The sequence below is a fragment of the Cetorhinus maximus genome, chromosome 11 (genome assembly GCF_964194155.1).
Source record: "Cetorhinus maximus chromosome 11, sCetMax3.hap1.1, whole genome shotgun sequence".
NCBI lineage: Eukaryota > Metazoa > Chordata > Chondrichthyes > Lamniformes > Cetorhinidae > Cetorhinus > Cetorhinus maximus.
The window spans coordinates 115,100,655-115,119,465 of record NC_135889.1 but is presented as its reverse complement, the minus strand read 5'-3'; the positions used below and the strand labels follow the sequence as shown (position 1 = coordinate 115,119,465).

Below are 18,811 nucleotides of genomic sequence, written 5' to 3'. Positions count from 1 at the left end.
CCTAGCAGCTTTGAGGGCCTCCCAAGTGAGCCTGCCTCGTCTGGCCAGTGAGATGGCCTCATCATTGTCATCCACACCTTAGAGGACCTCCCCACCCTATCCCTATTGACCTCCTCCTCATCGGCGGAGGCACGCAGCTCCTCCATCTCCTCCTCAACCTGCTCCTCTCCCTGTTGCAGTGCCAAGTTGTAAAGGGCACAGCAGGCGACGACGATGTGTGACACCCTTTGCGGACTGTATTGCTGGGCTCCACCAGACCGGTCCAGGCACCAGAACCTCATTTTCAACATTCCGATGGTTTCCTCCGCCAAGGTGCGAGTTACAGTAAAAGCCTCGTTGTACCTTCTCTCTGCTGCAGCCTGAAACCACTGCACGGATGTCACCAGTTATGTCCTCTCTGGGTAGCCCTTGTCCCCAACCCTGCAGCCTCTCTAGGCCCTGGAAGATGTCAGGGATCTGAGACCTACTGAGAATGTAGGAGTCATGGACACTCCCTGGGATCTGTGCACAGAACTGCAGGGTGCGTTTGTGGTGCTCGTACACCAGCTGAAGATTCAGCGAGTGGAAGCCCTTACGGTTGACGTAGTTGACTTGTTGCCATGGAGATCTGAGTGAGTTCAATTGATGGCACCCTGCACCTGTGGGAAACCTGAGATCTGCGCAAATCCCAGCGCTCTTGCTTCCTGACTTTCCAGATTCCGGGCAAAACGCGCAAAGTTGTGAGCCTTCTCGAAGACGGCGTCTGCGACCTCTTGGATGCATTAGTGTATGGAGGCTTGCAATATCCCACAGAGGTCACCTATGGAGCCCTGAAAGGAGCCACTAGCGTAACAATTGTGGGCTGCAGTCATTTTCACAGCCAGTGGCAGTGGATGCCCTCCATGTCCCCGTGGCATCAAATCAGGACATACACAGTCTTCGGCGGTACTGGTTCTCTGCCATCTGCAGGAATCACAAGCGCTGTCTATAGACCCTGTGTCTAGCTAGGCGCCGAACAAAGATGGCTCACTGTGGCTCTTCAGTGGCTTATGCAGGAGCCCCAGCTGCCCCTTCTGCCTGAGGTTTCTGCTCCTCCCTCTGTCCAGCCAGGAGCCTCCGTCACTCCGTTCGCCTTCATCTCCACTCTCTGTAAGCTATGAGGCATACAGATGGATCACCAGGATCCATGCCCCTGATGTACTCCTCCTGCAGGTTGAAAGAGAGAGACATGTAGGTTAGCTTGGGTGTTCTAAGAACCTCTCTTGGTTAAGTCTGAATGCCCCTTAATGCATCCCAGAGAGTGCTGGCCACCATTTGGATGGCCAGAGCTTAGTGCGCTGCATGGCTGCCTGAAACACCACCCACCTCCGCCCCACTCCACCTGACCGATTGACCACTGGACTGCATGCTGTGCTCTCAGCTCAGGCATAGGCATTCTCCTAACCCACACTGCAAGGGCTGCGCCGTTAGCTTGAACCATGGGGGAGACTGGTCCAAACTTGAATGATGATATTCGAGGGGCTGTGAGCGCCTCCACTAGTGACTGCTCCACGGGCAGCTCTTGCAGGGAGATTGTACAACTTGCCCAGTCGTCCAGTTGTTTCCACGTGTTTCACATGTGGGAGAACTAATGATGCAGCTGCATTAAGAGGAGAACAGAAAAGAACAATATGTCAGTTCCTGTTTCTGTGGGCTGCACCTTATCTATGAGGGGTGGGCTCGGCGGGAGTAGGCAGGGACAGGCGTGGAGCCGATCGCCACCCACAGTCGGCTCCGCGCCGCCATTTCATGTGGGCAGGCCAATTAAGGCCCGCCCAGCATAACACGCGACCAGTAGCGCTCAGTACTGCCTGTGCAGGCGGGGGGGGGAGGAGGGAAAGTTGGGGCCTCCGCTCTTTCATGCAGGCGCGCAAAAGAACGCAATAATCTCCCTGAGGCTCAGAGCTGCCTCAGGGAGATTAAGTTGTTAAAAAAATGTTGTTACACATAAAGTGAAAAATGATTTAAACATGTCCCCCCCCCATGTGACAGTGTCACATGAGCTGGGACATGTTTGTCAAGTTCACCAAATTTATTTATTAATTTTATAAAACCTTCAGAAAACCTCAACCCACCCGTGGATGAGGTTTCCTGGAAAACGCAAAGGCCGCTTGGGCTCTTCACCTGCCCCCCCAACCTTAAGTTTGGACGAGCAGCATTGCTAACAAGTTGATTTGGTTTTTTTTAATGGCCTTAATAGGCCTTGACAGTTCGGCGGGCGCATAGCCGCCGAACAAAATATCGAAATGATGCGCAGTGACACCGGGACGCACGCCCGATGTCATCACGCATCATTTTTTGCGTCGGGCCCACCCCTGCATGGCGACGGCAATATTCTGGCCTGTAAATTCAAAGGTTTTGACATTAGAGCTTAAAGGGTCATCAATAGGCAGAAATCCACAGGGATGCATCCATTCCTGATCTAAGCTGAGCTGGCACGATGCTTAGTAACTGAACAGTGCAACTGACCTCACCTGTAGGTGATGTAGAAATTGCTGCAGAGGATACAACAAACATCTTTTACTCAAGTTGCATTTGAGTCCGAGCTCACTGAAGGGCACTTCAAGAAAACACCAAGAGAGCAAACTACTGGACCAGCCACCTAGGTACTGTGGCTACTAGAGCAGGTCAGAGGCTGCAAATTCTGTGGAGAATAGATCACCTCTTGACCCATCAAAGCCTGTCCACCATCTACAAGGCACAAGTCAGGAGTGTGATGGAATGCTGTCCACTTGCCTGGATGAGTGTAGCTCCCACAACACTCAAGAAGCTTTATGTCACTCAGGAAACCACTTGATTGGCACCCCATACACCACCTTAAACATTCATTCTCTCCACCGCCGACGCACAGTAGCAGCAGTGTGTGCACCATCTACAAGATGCACGGCAGCAACTCACCAAGGCTCATCCAATAGCACCTTGCAAGCCTGCAAACTCTACCACCTCAAAAGACAGAATCACTCGATGCATGGGTATACCACAACCTACAAGTTTCCCTGCAAGTCTCACACCATCCTGATTTGGAAATGTATCACTGTTCCTTCATCATCACTGGGTCTTTATCTGGAACTCGCTCCCTAACAGCACTCTGGGTGTACCTACATCAGATGGACTGCAGCGGTTCAATAAGAAGGCTCACTTGTCAATGGCAACTAGGAAGGCACAGTAAATGCAGGCCTTGTCAGCAATGCGTATATCCATGAATGCATAAATAAAATAAAAAAGACAATGTTTGAAGTAACAACAAGGTCTGTAGGAAGTATGTGGCATTTTATTGCAACAGCCAAGAAACTTTTCTGCTACTGGCACAATATCCGTATTGGTCCAAACAGTGAGTGCATCACACAGAGTTAGAGGGATGGATGGGGGGGGACAGGATTATCTACAATGACTAACTTAAGACCTGAGATAGAACCATGAGGGGCAATGATCAAGGGTTAGAACCTCAATATCCTAGTGGAAGATATGCGCCCTAGTGATGAAAAGAGAAAAAAAAAATCAATAGACGTGGGCCAGAATTTTATGCTTTTCCTCCAGCCTCTCCCCCGAGACCTGATCGCCCCCTTCGCACACCTCTCCCCCGGGTCTTCCCTACCATCCCCGCACTAACCGCTTAAACTTACCCTGGCCTCCGCTCTCCGCACTTAGCCCCTGACATCTCCCTGAACCTGCTCTTCTGTCCACTGCAGTGTGGTCGCTGCAGGGGCTAGAGAGTGCCAGCCAATCAGCTCTTTAAGGTGGGACTTCCTCCCGAGTGAGGGGCGGAGGTTCCGCCTGCAGCCGCTTGATGCTCATTCGAGCGTAAATGGGCAGCGGTGCCTCGGATTTGGTAGGGATGTGTTCCTCACCGACTCTTTGGATGGCGAGAAATCATCCACCATCCACCATCCGAAAAATTCAGGCCTTGGATGAATAAAGCATACATCTTGAATCTTATTGGTTTTGAATGCAGATTATTTAATAATTTACTGCCACAGTGGATATAATACCCTTGACCGGGACTGAAACTAGTAGAAATATTTCTCAAGAATTTGTTGGGCTCGCAAAAAAGTTAACCATTTGAGACAAGCAATAAAAATCAAAACCTTTGCACAAATTCTGTAACCAGTCCACAGTTCTTTTTTCAGGCGTGGACTGTGCATGCTTTTCAACACAATTTCAAACTAGCTTGACAACTCATTTTGCATTAGATCGAAACCAGAATTTATAAATCTTCTCAAAGTTGACTGCAGAATCTCATATTCCCGGATAGGAAATCAATAACGGATTCACAGTAAATACAAGGAAACTTAAGATGTAACTGACAAGGCTTAATTTTCCAGAGGTGCGTAACTTCAGATCAGAAACGCTGGGTAAAAATGAGGTCCTCACCAGGTGGGTCCCCTGTAAAGAAAGAAAAGACTTGCCTTTAAGTAAGATCTTTCCAGGCAGACAGAGGCAACAGGGGGGGCCCCTAACCACTGGGCCTTGCTTTAATGCAGTTATACATCGCTAGGAATCGGACATAGGTAGAGAAGATGTCTCCGCTTTTGTTATGGTGAAAAACTAAGGGCCATTACGATAAAACTGCCACCAGTAAATCAAATGGGCGATTCAGAAGAACCCTCCTTATCCAGAGTGGTGAGAATGCGGAAATCGCTATCAGCTGTAGTGGTTTGAATTTGTATGATTCGAATAACATAGATGTATTTAAGGGGAAGCTAGATAAACACATGGGAGAAAAGAATAGCAGGATAGGTTGATAGAGCTAAATAAAACAAGGTGAAAGGAGGTCATGTGGAGGGTAAACACTGGCATAGACCTACTGGCCTGAATGGCCTGTTTGGTGCTGTAAAATTTAATGTACTAATTAATTCCATGAATTGGCAGGAAGAGGACATCAGCAGAAGCTGAGTGCTGGCCGAGGGGCACCTTCAAGCTTGCAGATAAGCAGCGGGTCTGAGGGAAGGGAATGAGAAGAGAGGGGGGAGTTAGGTGGATTAAAGGTCAGGGGAGATCAGAGGTGAAGTCGGCAATTGGGCTCCTCGTGACCCCACAAAGAAAATTATCTGAAGGGGCCCCTTCATCCTTCCCACCTGCTTCAGCCTGCCGGGAAAGTCGCAATAGCTCCCTCTCTCAGATCCCAGTGAAAATGCCCTTGGGCCTCATTGAGTGTAGGTCTGTCAGCCCTGTCCCCATACCCTTTTCGTCAACCACTAATTCTTAAATGAAGGGCGGTAGTTTACAGCATAAACTGGCTCAGAGACAGCAATCCACTGGCACGCCACTTAAAATGGACTCTGTTGAAAGCTGAAGTGATTTTTATTGACAAACCGAATATTAGAAAAATGAAATAATTACATTTGATACGATGTAGCTCAATCTTTTAATGCTGGAAAAATGAATAACAGCCTTTTGATGTTCTGTAGAATCGTGCATCTGTGTGATATTGATTTTTGTGGAGTTATGATCCTCAGTTCTGCTCTATTAAGTTTGAAAATTATGTCCCTCAGGTGAATGTATGTGTGTGCATATGTGTGTGTGTGTGTATACATATATCTGTGCCATATCTGTGTGAGTATATGCTGTCCCCATGATTATCATTTTTATGGTCCAACACAGAAGCTGCAATTAAGCAAATTGATTATTGATTTAAGTACATCAACTCAGACCTGAACCACAAATTCCCACTCAGTCCCGTGTGGGCTATTGCTGCTGTCTCATTATATCTGACTTGTCAGAAGAGGAAACATAATCGTTTATGCCCCTTACAAGCTATGCAAGAAAGGAGAGAGAGTGAGAAAAAAGAAAGGGCGGAACAGGTGACCTGACGGTAGCTGGGAAAATGCTAGAATCTATTATGAGGGATGCGGTAACAGGGCCCGGAGAGAATCATATAACATGGCTAGGCAGAGTCAACATGGATTTATGAAAGGGGAATCATGTCTGACAAATCTATTCAAGATTTTTTGAAGTGATAACGCATAGTGTAGATAAAGAGGGACCAGTGGATGTAGCGTATTTGGATTTTCAAACATCATTGGATGAGGTGCCGCACAAGACGTTGCAAAGGTTAGGGCTCATGGGGTAGAGGGTAATATACTAGCACGGATTGAGGACAGAAAGCAGAGAGCAGGATTAAAAAGGCCATTTTGGGGTTGGCAGGCTGTAAGTAGGACGGCACCACAAGGATCACTACCTGGGCTTCAGTTATTTACAATTTATATCAAAGACCGAGCGTAATGTTCCCAAGTTTGCTGATGAAGAAAAGCTGTCAGGTGGATGCAAATAAGCTGCAAAGGGATATAGACAGGTTCAGTGAGTGAGCAAGAACATGGCAGATGGGATATGATATGGGAAAGTGTGAAATTATCCACTTTGGAAGGAAAAATAGAAAAGCAGGGTATTTTTTTATGTTTCTTCATACTTTCACGGGAGGTGGGAATTGCTGGCTTGCCCAGCATTTGTTGACCATCATTAATTGCCCTTGAGAAAGTGGTGGTGAGCTGCCTTCTTGAACCACTGCAGTCCATGTGGTGTAGGTACACCCACAGTGCTGTTAGGGAGGGAGTTCCAGGATTTTGACCCAGTGAAAGTGAAGTATCTGTCCTTCACTGGATATAGTTCCCAGTCAGGAAGGGATATAACTGAGAAACTGGGAAATGTTGGTATCAGATGGACCTGAGTGCCCTTGTACATGAATCACAGAAAGTTAACATGCAGGTTCAGAAAATAATTAGGAAAGCAAACGGTAGGTTAGCCTTTATTTCAAAGGGATTGAAGTGTACAAGTCATGAATTTCACTACAATTATACGGGGCCTTGGTGAGACCACACCTGGAATACTGTGTACTGTTTTATTCCTTATCTAAGGCAGAACATTCATATAGGAGTGCAAACGAGGTTCACTAAACTGTATCCTTGAATGAGGGGATTGTCCTCTGAGGAGAGATTAAATAGAATAGCGCTATATTCCCTGGAATTTAGAAGAATGAGAGGTGAGAATGAGAATGAAGAATATACAATTCGTAAGGAGCTTGACGGGGTAGATGCTAAGAGGATGTTTTCCCTGATTGGGGAGTCAAGAACCAGTGTCACAGTATCAGATTAAGGAGTTGACAATTTGGGACTTAAATGAGGAAACATTTCGGCAATCAAAGGGCTGTGAGTCTTTGGAATTCTCTGTCCCGGAAAGCTGCAGATAGCTCAACTGTTGAGTATATTCAAGACAGAGATCAATAGATCTTTGGGTAATACTGGAATCAAGGGATACAGGGATAGTGAGGGAAGCTGGAATTATATCGAATAGCATCATAGAATGGTTACAGCATAGAAGGGGGCTATTCGACCCAGTGTATCCATGCCAGCACTCTGCAAGAGCAACTCACCTAGTCCCACTCCTCCACCCTTTCCCTGTAGCCCTGCAACCATTTTCACTTGACATAATTATCCAATTTTGAAAACCATGACTGAATCTACTGCTGCTACAGTCGCAGGCAGTGCATTCCAGACCCTAACCGCTCACTGTGTAAAAAAAACCTTTTTCCTCATGTTGCCCTTGCATATTAACTGCTTTCTCAACCTGCCCTGTCACCATCAATGACTTATGCACATGTAACTCACTGTGCTGGATCACCAATGTCTCAATACCTGTACGAGACCACCACTGATTCACTGTCTATACCAGATCAACACTGACTCACTACCTGTACCACATGTCTTTGATATCTCTACTGGACCATTATCAGATGAATCTCCTGCACCATTATTGTATTTACTAAACCTGCACAGAATCTCTAATTTTATCACCTAATTATTTCTACCTTACTTTGGTTCTTCTGGTTGCCATAGCTTCACAGGCCTAACTCAAGAGTTCTTTCCTGAGGTTTTTGCTCAATTTTATTATTTACAGGGTCATCATCATGCCACCAAGTAGGCTGGAGCAAGTTTGCCCCTAGTCTGAGCACTTACATGCTCATTCACCCAGTATACATTCTGTACACAACCAATGAACCCTATAGTAACAATGCCATGTGTGGAAACACTTAAAAATCAGCCATTCATAACTTTATTAAGAAAACCTGCTGTTACTACAACCCTATAAAAATGTCAACCAACCAGACCTTTAAAGTATCAATCGCAGAAACTATAAGCAGTTGACAGCTTTTCACCAAGTAAAGACACATTGAACCCTTGACAAAATAAAGCCAAGGAATAAAAAAAAGCTTGAGTTGTTAATCAAGGAATGGTTTCCATTCTCTGCACCTGTTTCAACAAACTAATGGAAGTCCAGGCTCTCAGCCAAGCATGCATAATGAGGCTTGGTTCATTTGGCAAGAGGGAATGAAAAGATGCCCTGTTACCCCAACCCTAAGATTCTTGTTCTATATCTGCCGGGAAATCACCAGAAAGGGGGCTGCCTTTGTATTGCACTCTCTAGTAAAGGCAGCTGATGATAAGATTGGTGGGGCGAAGGGGAGGTGGGGACAAAAACGATGTTTGTTCAGCCTTGATGGAGACAGCAACCTTTATCCTGTTGCTAGCATACTTGTAACTTGATAAATAGCAAAGGGTTAGATTGAAATAGCAGGAAAAGGGAAGCTTCTGCAGGGATGGTGTCATGGTAGAGATCCAGGTGATACAAGAAGTTATCAGCGTGGGCTCTTTTGCCAGAGGGCATTGATTCTGATTCAGGGCTAGGGGAACCAAATCAAAATGAGTGCCATTAAAATTAGTGTGGGATGCTAAACAGTTTATCAAAACTGTTAAACTTCATTCAGGCATAGATATTTCACTCACCTTGTCAATCTTAAGTACACTACTGATGCTAGTAGAGGTTGTATTATTTCACAACTCTTTTTAGTTTTACTAATCACACAGAACAATGGATTTAAGTTCCAACTGCAGAGACTTGAGCAGAAAATCAAAGCCAACACTCCAGTGCAGTGCTGAGGTTACCTTCCAGATGAGACATTAAACCAAGGCCTTTCTGCCCTCTCAGGTGGATGCGAGAGATCCCATGGCACGATTTGATGAAGAGCAGGGAAGATCCCCCTGGTGTCCTGGTCAATAATTATTCCTCAACCAACATCACTAAAACAGACTAGCTAGTCATTAGCTCAATGCTGTTTGTGGGACCTTGCTGTGGGGAAATTGGCTGTCATGTTTCCTGTATGACTGTCCCTGCACATCACAAAAGTGTCTCATTCGCTGTAAAGCGCTTTGGGCCTGAGGCTATTAAATACGCTATATAAATGCAGGTTCTTTCTTTTTGTGAGCAATGACAAAGGAGATCTGCTAGCATCAGTACTCATCAATTAAATAATGACTTGTAATTTAGTGGAAGACAAAGAATACCATAGATAATTGGCCATCCTTTTAACACCCCACCTGATTAGTATTAGTAAAGAAAATCAGGCAGGATTGTAAAATTCATTGCCTTTCTGGTGTCACCCACTCTGTTCATAACCTGTTCCTTTCCCTCTGTCAGATACAGCAAGCCATTCCCTCACATATATCCACTGTTCTATATGTCAGTCATTCAAGAGCACCTGTTAGATTCCAATCTGTCATTACTTCCAGATTGTCATTAATTTTCAGATAACTAGCTAGCTCTTGTTGAGTTTGTGTCTGGACTTCATTTACAGAATGTCAGACATATGTGAAATATTATTTAATTAAAGCAGGACGTGAAAAATTGAACCTGGAATGCAGTTTATTAAAACTAAATATTATTTTCTAACAGTAGAAAGGTTAACTACAAAGTTGTAGTTTATCAAAATGTATGTGTTGCCTGAGGTATTTTTGCTGAGGTTTTTTGTTGCTATGCTTTTCATGAAAGCAATTTAACTAATCCAATCAATGTTAGACATTCTTAAGATGTAAAATCAAAAACCAAGCCAGAGCAAGCATTAGCTTTGATGCCAAGTGTTTTTACTGATTTCCCAGAGAGGATTCTCTTAATTAATTGATTGTCATCCGCCCAGCAATTAACAGATCAGTGAAATTATCTATCCCAATCTCTGTTCACTTGACATGTTATTAATAAATTGGGAAATGTTGAAAGTTTTATTCTGACAGAATGAGGTTTTCAGCATACATTGGACTCTTAGTTGCTTCAGTGGGCTGAATTTTATGTGCCCCTGTGGGTGTGTTTCCTGTGGGGGGTGGGCATGTAAAATAGAGGTGGTGGGGGGAGGGGGCCCATCCCACCACCTTTCCCCCCCTCCCACCCCCAAACACCCCTCCAATCCGGTGCGGGGGGTGTGGGGGAGCAGGTGCGAAATCGGCAGCCCATCCACCATGTTTAGATGAATAATTAAGGATCAATTAGACTTGTTATCAAGTCAATTGACCTGACAGTATGTTGCCCAGGTCATAAAACGGCTAGCGGGGTGTAATAACTTGTTGGAGCAGCAGGGTTGGTGAAGAAAAGGCTAAACTTTATTTAGGAGACATGTAGAGGTGCTTGCAAGCTAGGTGCGATTTCTCCGTCGTGAGGCCCGCCCACAGGATGCCCGCGCAATAAGCTTATTGGTCAAAGCCCCTGTAATCGCATCACATGATGAGTGATTGACAGGAGGGAGGGACAATACATCTAGTTACTACACGTGGGCAACAGGGCGAGAGCAGGAAGCCCGATTTTAACTCTAGTGCTTTAAGAGCAGGAATGAAGTTGGGGGGGGGAGCGGCGGGGTGGTGGTGAGGAGTTCACTTCGGGGGCTGCCCTTTACCAATCGCGAGGCAGCTCCCCTTAGATCGAACTCCCACCACCTTCCTACCTACATGCTTCCTGCCTTAAACACGTCCCCTCCCCTCCCCCTAATCTACACAAACCCTCCAGGCCCAAGATCCTGGACTAACCTGCTCCAGGGACCTATCCTCATCTTCTTCTGCAGTCCCGGCAGCTGTCACTGACACCTCCCTGGTGCCTCCAGGGCTGATGGAGCTGTCGGCCAGTCAGATTAGCTGGAAGTTCCAGAGGCTGGGACTCCCCAGCAGACCCACTTGGCCTTCATTAGCCCACCCTGCGCAGTGCTTTATGGCTGTTTCCGGGAGTAGGGGTTGGAGGGGTGGAGTGCATGTCCGGGGAGGGTGCTGTCTGCCCCCGCCGGCAGATTATTCAACTCGTGCTTTTAAAAAAAATTCCGAATGCCTTTTACAATTTCACAACCTGAGGGGTTGATGCAAGAAAGTGCCTTCCATGACCTAAGGATGTCTCAAAGCACTTTACAGCCAATCAGTTACCTCTGGAGTGTTGCAGACATCACAAATTCTTTGTGCACAGCCAGGTCCCAGCAACGTAATAATGACTAGGTCACCTGTTGTGGTGACATTGCCTGAGGATGGATATTAGTTAGGACACCAGAGAGAGCTCTTCCGCTCTCCTTTGCAATAGTGTCTTGGGGTCTTTTACATCCACCTGAAAGGGTCTCAGTTTAACACCTGATCTGAAAGCCTGCACTGGAGTGTCACCCTAAACTTAGCGCTCCAGTGAGACGAGAGCCCACAACTTTCCTGAGTAAGAATGCGACCAACTGAGCCAAAGCTGAAGCTGGTTCGAATCTGTTTGTGCTTATTCGCTGGAAGTGAATTAGCCCATTTATCTGGCAGCTGTACAGAGCTTATTAAGCCACAGTGTACATTATTTCCGAGTAATTTCTATTTTTATCCTGGATTTTGGCAGGACCAGTGATAAAGGCCTCCTTTCACACAAAGATCACTTGCCTGTGACTCAGATTATTATTGGAGACATTAACAAGACGGGCTCTGAAGCCGCCTACAAGCTCGGGCCATTACGTTGCCATGGTGATGGTAAGTGTCCTGCGGTTAACTTTCATAAATGGCCTCTCAGAATGGATGTCAGGCTGGTGCTAAATTACCCAGCATTTGAAATCAAATCAAAAAGTCAAATTAATCCATGTGACATCACAATAGTTGAAGGTCTAATTTAAAGAACACCAGACTGATGAACGCCATGGAACCCGTTCGTTGTCCTTAAAAAAAAAACATTTGCTCACTGCAAGTTCTTTTTTGCTAAGGCTAGGCTCCAGCTGGAGAGATAACTGAGGAATGCATCCCCCCGCCCCCCCTCGTCGTCCCCCTCCCCATTCCTTGCCCACGGTGTGAAGATTCAGAAGACACTAGGCGTGGGAGCTCTAGCTGCGAGTCGGTGGCACGTCCAAAATGATAACACGTAGATGATAACACTGTCGGGAATTTTGAATCTATTTCAACAGGGGACGAGGAAGAATTGTTTCGGAGTATTTTTGTTTCCAAAGAGAGGGCTTCAGTCCATTAGAGCGCTGCACAATAACCTTCTTTATGAAGGGGGTCCAGCCGTGGCCTGGATGTGAAACCAAGGGCTGGATTTTACCTGCCTCCGCCCAGGCGTGTTTTGGCGGAGGGGGCACATAAAACAGGACATCTGCCCATCCCTAAGCTCACCCCCATCACATGGTAGGTGGGTGGACACCCAAGTTGGCAGCCCGCCCGCCATATTGAAATTAATGATCAGGGGTCAGTTGAGCTTGTACCAAGCCCCAAGCCAATTGCCCCCAATAATACCCTGCCCATGCCACAATACGGTTGGTGTGGGCAGTCGGGCGGGAGTGGACAGGCCGTTTTCTTTTTTTTAGCGTTTTTAAAAAGGTGGGAAGGAAGGGGGTTACAATCTTTGTGGGGTGTGCCCTTTAGCATCAAGGGGCAGCCCCCCCCTAAGATAGTACCCCCCTTTTTCTTCCTACCTACCCGGTCTCTAAAACCAACCACCCCCACTGCCCCCACCCCGCTTCCTAAGCCGCCCAAATCATCCCTGCCCAAAACCCTGGCTTACCTTGCTCCGGAATCCATTGAAACATCTTCTTGGGCCTGCGTGTAGTCCTGGCAGTGCCCACTAATACATCCTTGGCACTGCCGGGACTGCTGGAGCTGCTGGCCAATCCAATTGGCTGGCAGCTACTGTGGGTGGGACTCCCTTGCAAGTGAGGGAGGGAAGTCCCACTGACAGCTATCTAGCCTGCCCGCAGTGCATTACATTTGCGGAGTGGGCTGGCGTGGAGCCCGTAATATGCAGCCCTAAGGCTTGAATTTTCCCAGCTTGTGGAGAGGGGTTTGGAGGTAAGGAGGTGGGACTGGGAACATCAGGGGGAGCTGTACCCTGACTCATTCCCACCCACTGGCAACTTGCCCAGGGGCAGACTCAGAACAAGGTCTGCTGCCCACTCCAAGGGGTTGGGCAACCAAGTAACACCGCACTCAGGGGGCAGTTAAGTGCCAACCACATTGCTGTGTGTCTGGAGCCACATTAGGCCAGACCAAGTAAGGATGGCAGATTTCCTTCCCTAAAGGGCAGTAGTGAACTAGATGGGTTTTTACAAAAACCGTCTAGAGGGACAAGGACAGCAGATACATGGCAACCCCACCACATGGAAGTTCCCCTCCAAGCCACTCAGCATCCTGACTTGGAAATATATTGCCATTCCTTCATTGTCGCTGGGTCAAAATCCCGGAACTCCCTCCCTAACAGTGCTGTGGGTGTACCAACACCACATGGACTGCAGCGGTTCAAGAAGGCAGCTCACCACCACCTTCTCAAGGGCAATTAGGGATGGGTAATAAATGCTGGCCCAGCCAGCGATGCCCACATCCCTTAAATTAATAATTTTAAAAATTGTCACGGTCGCCATTACTGAGACTAGCTTTCTAGATTTATTAATTTTTTCGACTGCACGCCCGCTCGATCCTGACCGGCTTGCCCGACAGGGAGAAAATTCTCTCCTTTCTTTCTCCTGTGAAGTACTTTGGGACATTTTATAACATTAAAGGTGTTATATAAATATTGTTGCTGTTGATGTAATTATGAAGTTAGGACGCTATTAAAAACCTAGTCACACCTCTTTCGGCAAGGTGTAGCTTTTTCCACGGTTTTTCACAACGAGTGTTGAAGTGAAAGCTCTTGTTAAATCGTGATTGCAATGGAGATCCCAGTCTGCGGAAGCCTCTAGCAGGGGCATAGATTCACTGACAGCAGCTTCTGAATTCCTGTGTTATCCTGCTCATTTGTGGACTCCTGAAGTTGTTCTCAGTTTCAGTGGATTAATGATGGTGAACGCTAACAGTTTCGCTGACATGTCCACTGGAAAATCTGAGCCTTTGTCTTCTTTCTTATCCTATTGCATAGAATTACGTAGGATTCATAGCACTGTAACAAGTCAATCACCTCAACTGGTCTACCCCACATGAGCCTCCTCCCCCGCTACCACATCTCACTCTACAAGCAGCTTCTTCTCTTCATTAAGTACTTACCCACCTTCACTTTAAAACTGGTGTTGTTTGAAGAATGTAAATAGATTTTAATATTTTAGTACATTTGTAACAGACTGTTAGTAATTTATTAAAACAATTGCTGTGTACTAATGTTTTGATCTGTGCTACAGATCGCATCAATCAGAATGAACATTTTATTTTATTTAACATATTTCTGGCAGAAACATTTAGAATGCAAAATTGGTATAAAATGTGCTTCAAAATGAAATAGCGCTTTGCATCTGCTTTTGAGGCTTGAGGTAAGATGGTGAGTAGCTAAGCTATCATGACTACCTTGATTGAGTTATTTGATGAAGTAACAGATAGAATTGATGAGGTTAGTGCAGTTGATGGTCTTTCAAAAGGTATTTGATAAAGTAGCAAATAATAAACATGTAAGCAAATTTAAACTCTATGGGATTATGGGGACAGTGGCGGCATAGGTACAAATTTGACTAAGTGACAGAAAACCGAGACCAGTGAATGGTTATCTTTCAGACGGAGGGAAGTATACAGTAGTATTTCCAAAGGGCTGGTATTAGGAGCACTGCTTGTTGTGATTTATATTAACGAGCTGGATTTGGATATACAGGGAAAATTGTCAAAGTTTGCACGAAACTCAGAAATGTGGAAAACATTGACAAATAGCAGACTTCTTCAGACAAATGGGCAGATACATGGCAGGTAAAATTTAACCCGGAGATGTGTAAAGTGATTCATTTTGCTATGAAGAATAGGAAGCGACAATATAAACTAAATGGTCCAATCTTGAAAGGGGTGCAGGAAGGGAGAGAATTGGTGGTGTGCAGGCAGAAGTCTTTGAAGGTGGCAAGGTGAGTTGAGATGGCTTTTAAAAATGCGTATGGGATTCAATACTATATAAATAGAGGAATGGAGCACAAAGGCAAGAAAGCTATGCTTTATTAGTATTTGCAGAACAATGGGAAAGGACATGAGAAGGAGCCTAATGGTAGCTCTACCAAAGAGCCAGTTTAGGCACAATGGGCCAAATGGCCTCCTTCACTGCTCTATCATTCAATGGTTCTATATGCAGGTTTGGAATCCCTTGGGCTTGTTTCTTGGTCTGTACTGCGTTAGCAGGTCATAGTCATGTCAGTGGTTGAGGCACTGCTATCAATCTCCACTAGTTATCTGGAGTACTCTGTATACACAACAATAATATTCAGCACAGAAAAAATTTAGCTAAATTGAAGCCAGGGCAGAGAAAAGCTATTTAAGCGATTAGGAGAAAAAAACTGATGAAGTGAGACTTGGAGGACTGGGATCTTGTTGAATAGGAGAGGGCTGAGGAGGCACATAACAGAGATACTGACATGAATAAGGCTCAGAGATTTAAAGGACCAATCAGAACTACTTAATTTGATGCAGGAAGCAGAACAAGGGATACATTCAGGCACAATGTAAGAAAGAAATACTTACTGAGACGTTTCAGAAGACTTTGAAGGGGCAAGTAACTCAGATCTTAAAAAGAAACATGTTGCCAAGGGAACCTGAACCAGATAAGTGTTGGTCCTTTCTGGCCTTGAGATAACCAGTGTTTTGCATAAAGAAGAGAAAATTAACCGGAATAAAATGAGAGGGTGCCCTAAGGGAAATGGTTGAGAGAGCTGCTATAGTGGTACATCCGTCATGATCAAATAACATGCCAAGGCACAGAGAAATGTCCATTTGGCCAGTTTACCCAAAGAGATGTATGTCAGAAAAGGAGTTTGTGTCTTTTTTTTCACTCATTCAAAGGGTGTGGGCTTTGCTGCCTAGGCCCATCCCTAATTGCCCTTGAGAAAGCGGTGGTGAGCAACCTTCTTGAACCCTGCAGCCTATGTGGTGTAGGTACAACCACAGCACTGTTAGAGAGGGAATTCCAGGATTTTGACCCAGCGCCAGTTAAGGGATGGCGATATATTTCCAAGTCAGGATGGTGAGTGGCTTGGAGGGGGACTTCCAGGTGGCGGTGTTCCCAGGTGTCTGCTGCCCTTGTCCTTCTAGATGGTAGTGGTCATGGGTTGGAAGATGCTGTGTAAGGAGCCTTGGTGAGTTCCTGCAGTGCACCTTGTAGGTGGTACACACTGCTGCTACTGTGGTGGAGGGAGAGAATGTTTGTGGATGGGGTGCCAATCAAGCGGGCTGATTTGCTCTGGATGGTGTCAAGCTTTTGAGTGTTGTTGGAGCTGCACTCATCCAGGCAAGTGGAGAGTATTCTATTGCACTCCTAACTTGTGCCTTGTAATGGTAGATAGGCTTTGGGGAGTCAGGAGGTGAGTTACTCGGCACAGGAATCCTAGCCTCTGACCTGCTCTTGTAGCCACAGTATTTATATGACTAGTTCAATTCATTTTCTGGTCAATTGTATTCCTCAGGATGTTGATAGTGGGATTCAGTGATGGTAATGCCATTAAACATCAAGGGGCGATGGTTAGATTCTCTCTTGTTGTAGTTCGTCGTTGCCTGGCACTTGTGTGGTGCAAATTTTACTTGCCACTTGTCAGCCCAAGCCGGGATGTTGTCCAGGTCTTGCTGCATTTGGAAATGGACTGTTTCAATACCCTGAGGAGTCACGGATGGTGCTGAACATTGTGTAATCATCAGTGAACACCCCCACTTTTGAACTTATGATGGAAGGAAGGTCACTGATGAAGCAGCTAAAGAGCATTGGGCCGAGGACACTATCCTGAGGAATTCCCGCAGTGATGTCCTGGAGCTGAGATGATTGACCTCCAACAACCACAACCACCTTCCTTTATGCTAGCTATGACAAAACCAAAGAGAGAAAATTTGCACAGCCACATTTAGAGTGTTGCTACACAGAGGGATTCCTACCCTGTAAAAATGGTTTAAATGTCTATAGTGTGAGAGCATCTTACCATGGTGGAGTGACAATCTAAATAGGATTGAACTATGTTTAACTAGTAAGTGAATTGTACTCTCTAACAGACTGATATTGATCCACACAGGAAATTACTGGAACGCAGCATCCTTCAACACCGAGTCCTCGTATCTCCATTTCCCCACGTTCCACGGTGAACTCAGCGCGGACATTTCATTTTTCTTCAAAACGACTGCTTCCTCAGGGGTTTTCCTGGAGAATCTCGGAATTAAGGACTTCATAAGAATCGAGCTGAACTGTAAGTATCGTCGGACAGTGAGAATTATTGGGTTGCAATCTGAGTTAAAAACAGAAAGCTCTGGAAATATTTAGCACATGTCAGTCGGCATGAGGTCAGCATCTCAGATAGGCGCTCACGGGAGTCACAGCCTAAACTCCCTGATCCACCCAGTCTGCCCCACACAACTGCAATGCCTTGTACCCCACTCCCCACCTCACACGAAAGCCACGTGCTGAGCTTCTGAGATGTTGAGGGACCTGCTGTGCACTGCCAGAATGTTCCATCTTCTCTTCAGTCCCATTGCCGACACTGAGCTGGAGCAGGCGTTTGTAGAGTTCTAGTCCCATCCAAGGCTGCTGCCTTGAAGGTAGGGTCTTCTAATCATCGATGCTTTTATGTTAAATTCCTTTCTCAGCTATTTTAAATGAGGTGCCAAAAATGTGTTTGAAGTGAATGATTTAAAGCCTTTATTATGAGAGCAGAGTATAGATTTAATGTGAATGTGTTACAAAGGAGATTTTACCCTTTATGTGCTACTATCACACAAGAGGTGGACACTTTGACTTTGAGTGAGAGTGTAAAATGTTGATATCAGTTTGCCACCCATTGCACATCTCCTCTGATTTCTATTTCCAATGACTTCAATAAAAATGAAAATCAGGAGATATGCACAATGGAAGGCTGATCACCATATCCTTCATTTCCAACTATCACTCAAAGATTACATTGGGAGTGAATGTGGGGAAGTTGCGCACTACGGACTAAATTTAATGCCCCTCCTCCACCCAGGAGTGGGATAGGAGGTGGGGGGAGCTGCTTAATCGAGCAGGAAGGCGCAGGGTGGAGAGTCTGTTGCCTCCCTGACTCCCCCGATTAAGCCTGGGGCAGGGAAGGTTGAGGTTGGCCTTCCTGCCGCTAGGCCAATTTGCACATTAATTGACCATTAAACATGCCACAGAAGGTTAGAACATAAGAACATAAGAAGTAGGAGCAGGAGTAGGCCATTCAGCCCCTCAAGCCTGCCCCATAATTTAATAAGATCATGACTGATCTAATTGTGGCCTTGACTCCACTTTCCTGCCTGTCCCCATAACCCTTGACTCCCTTGTCAAACAAAAATCTATCTAACCCAGCCTTGAATATACATATTTTTTATTCACTTATGGGATGTGGGCATCACTGGCTAGGCCAGCATTTATTGCCCATCCCTAATTGCCCTTGAGAAAGTGGTGGTGATTTGCCTTCTTGAGCCACTGCAGATGGTTGAGTCTAGGACACTACCCTGAGGAACTCCTGCAGTCATGTCCTGGAACTGAGGTGATTGACCTCCAACAACCACAACTGTCTTCCTTCGTGCTAGGTATGACTCCAACCAGCGGAGAT

At 45.9% G+C, this 18,811-nt stretch overlaps 1 protein-coding gene across 1 annotated transcript in view; it reads left to right on the top strand.

Moving 5' to 3' along the window:
* Positions 1-18,811, top strand: part of LOC144686222 (contactin-associated protein-like 5) — a 304,622-nt gene that overhangs the window by 10,246 nt on the left and 275,565 nt on the right. Inside the window, exons 2-3 of the mRNA XM_078551312.1 lie at positions 11,683-11,810; positions 17,276-17,446. Of these exons, the coding sequence (XP_078407438.1) occupies positions 11,683-11,810; positions 17,276-17,446 (299 nt within the window). The remainder of the gene's footprint in view (positions 1-11,682; positions 11,811-17,275; positions 17,447-18,811) is intronic.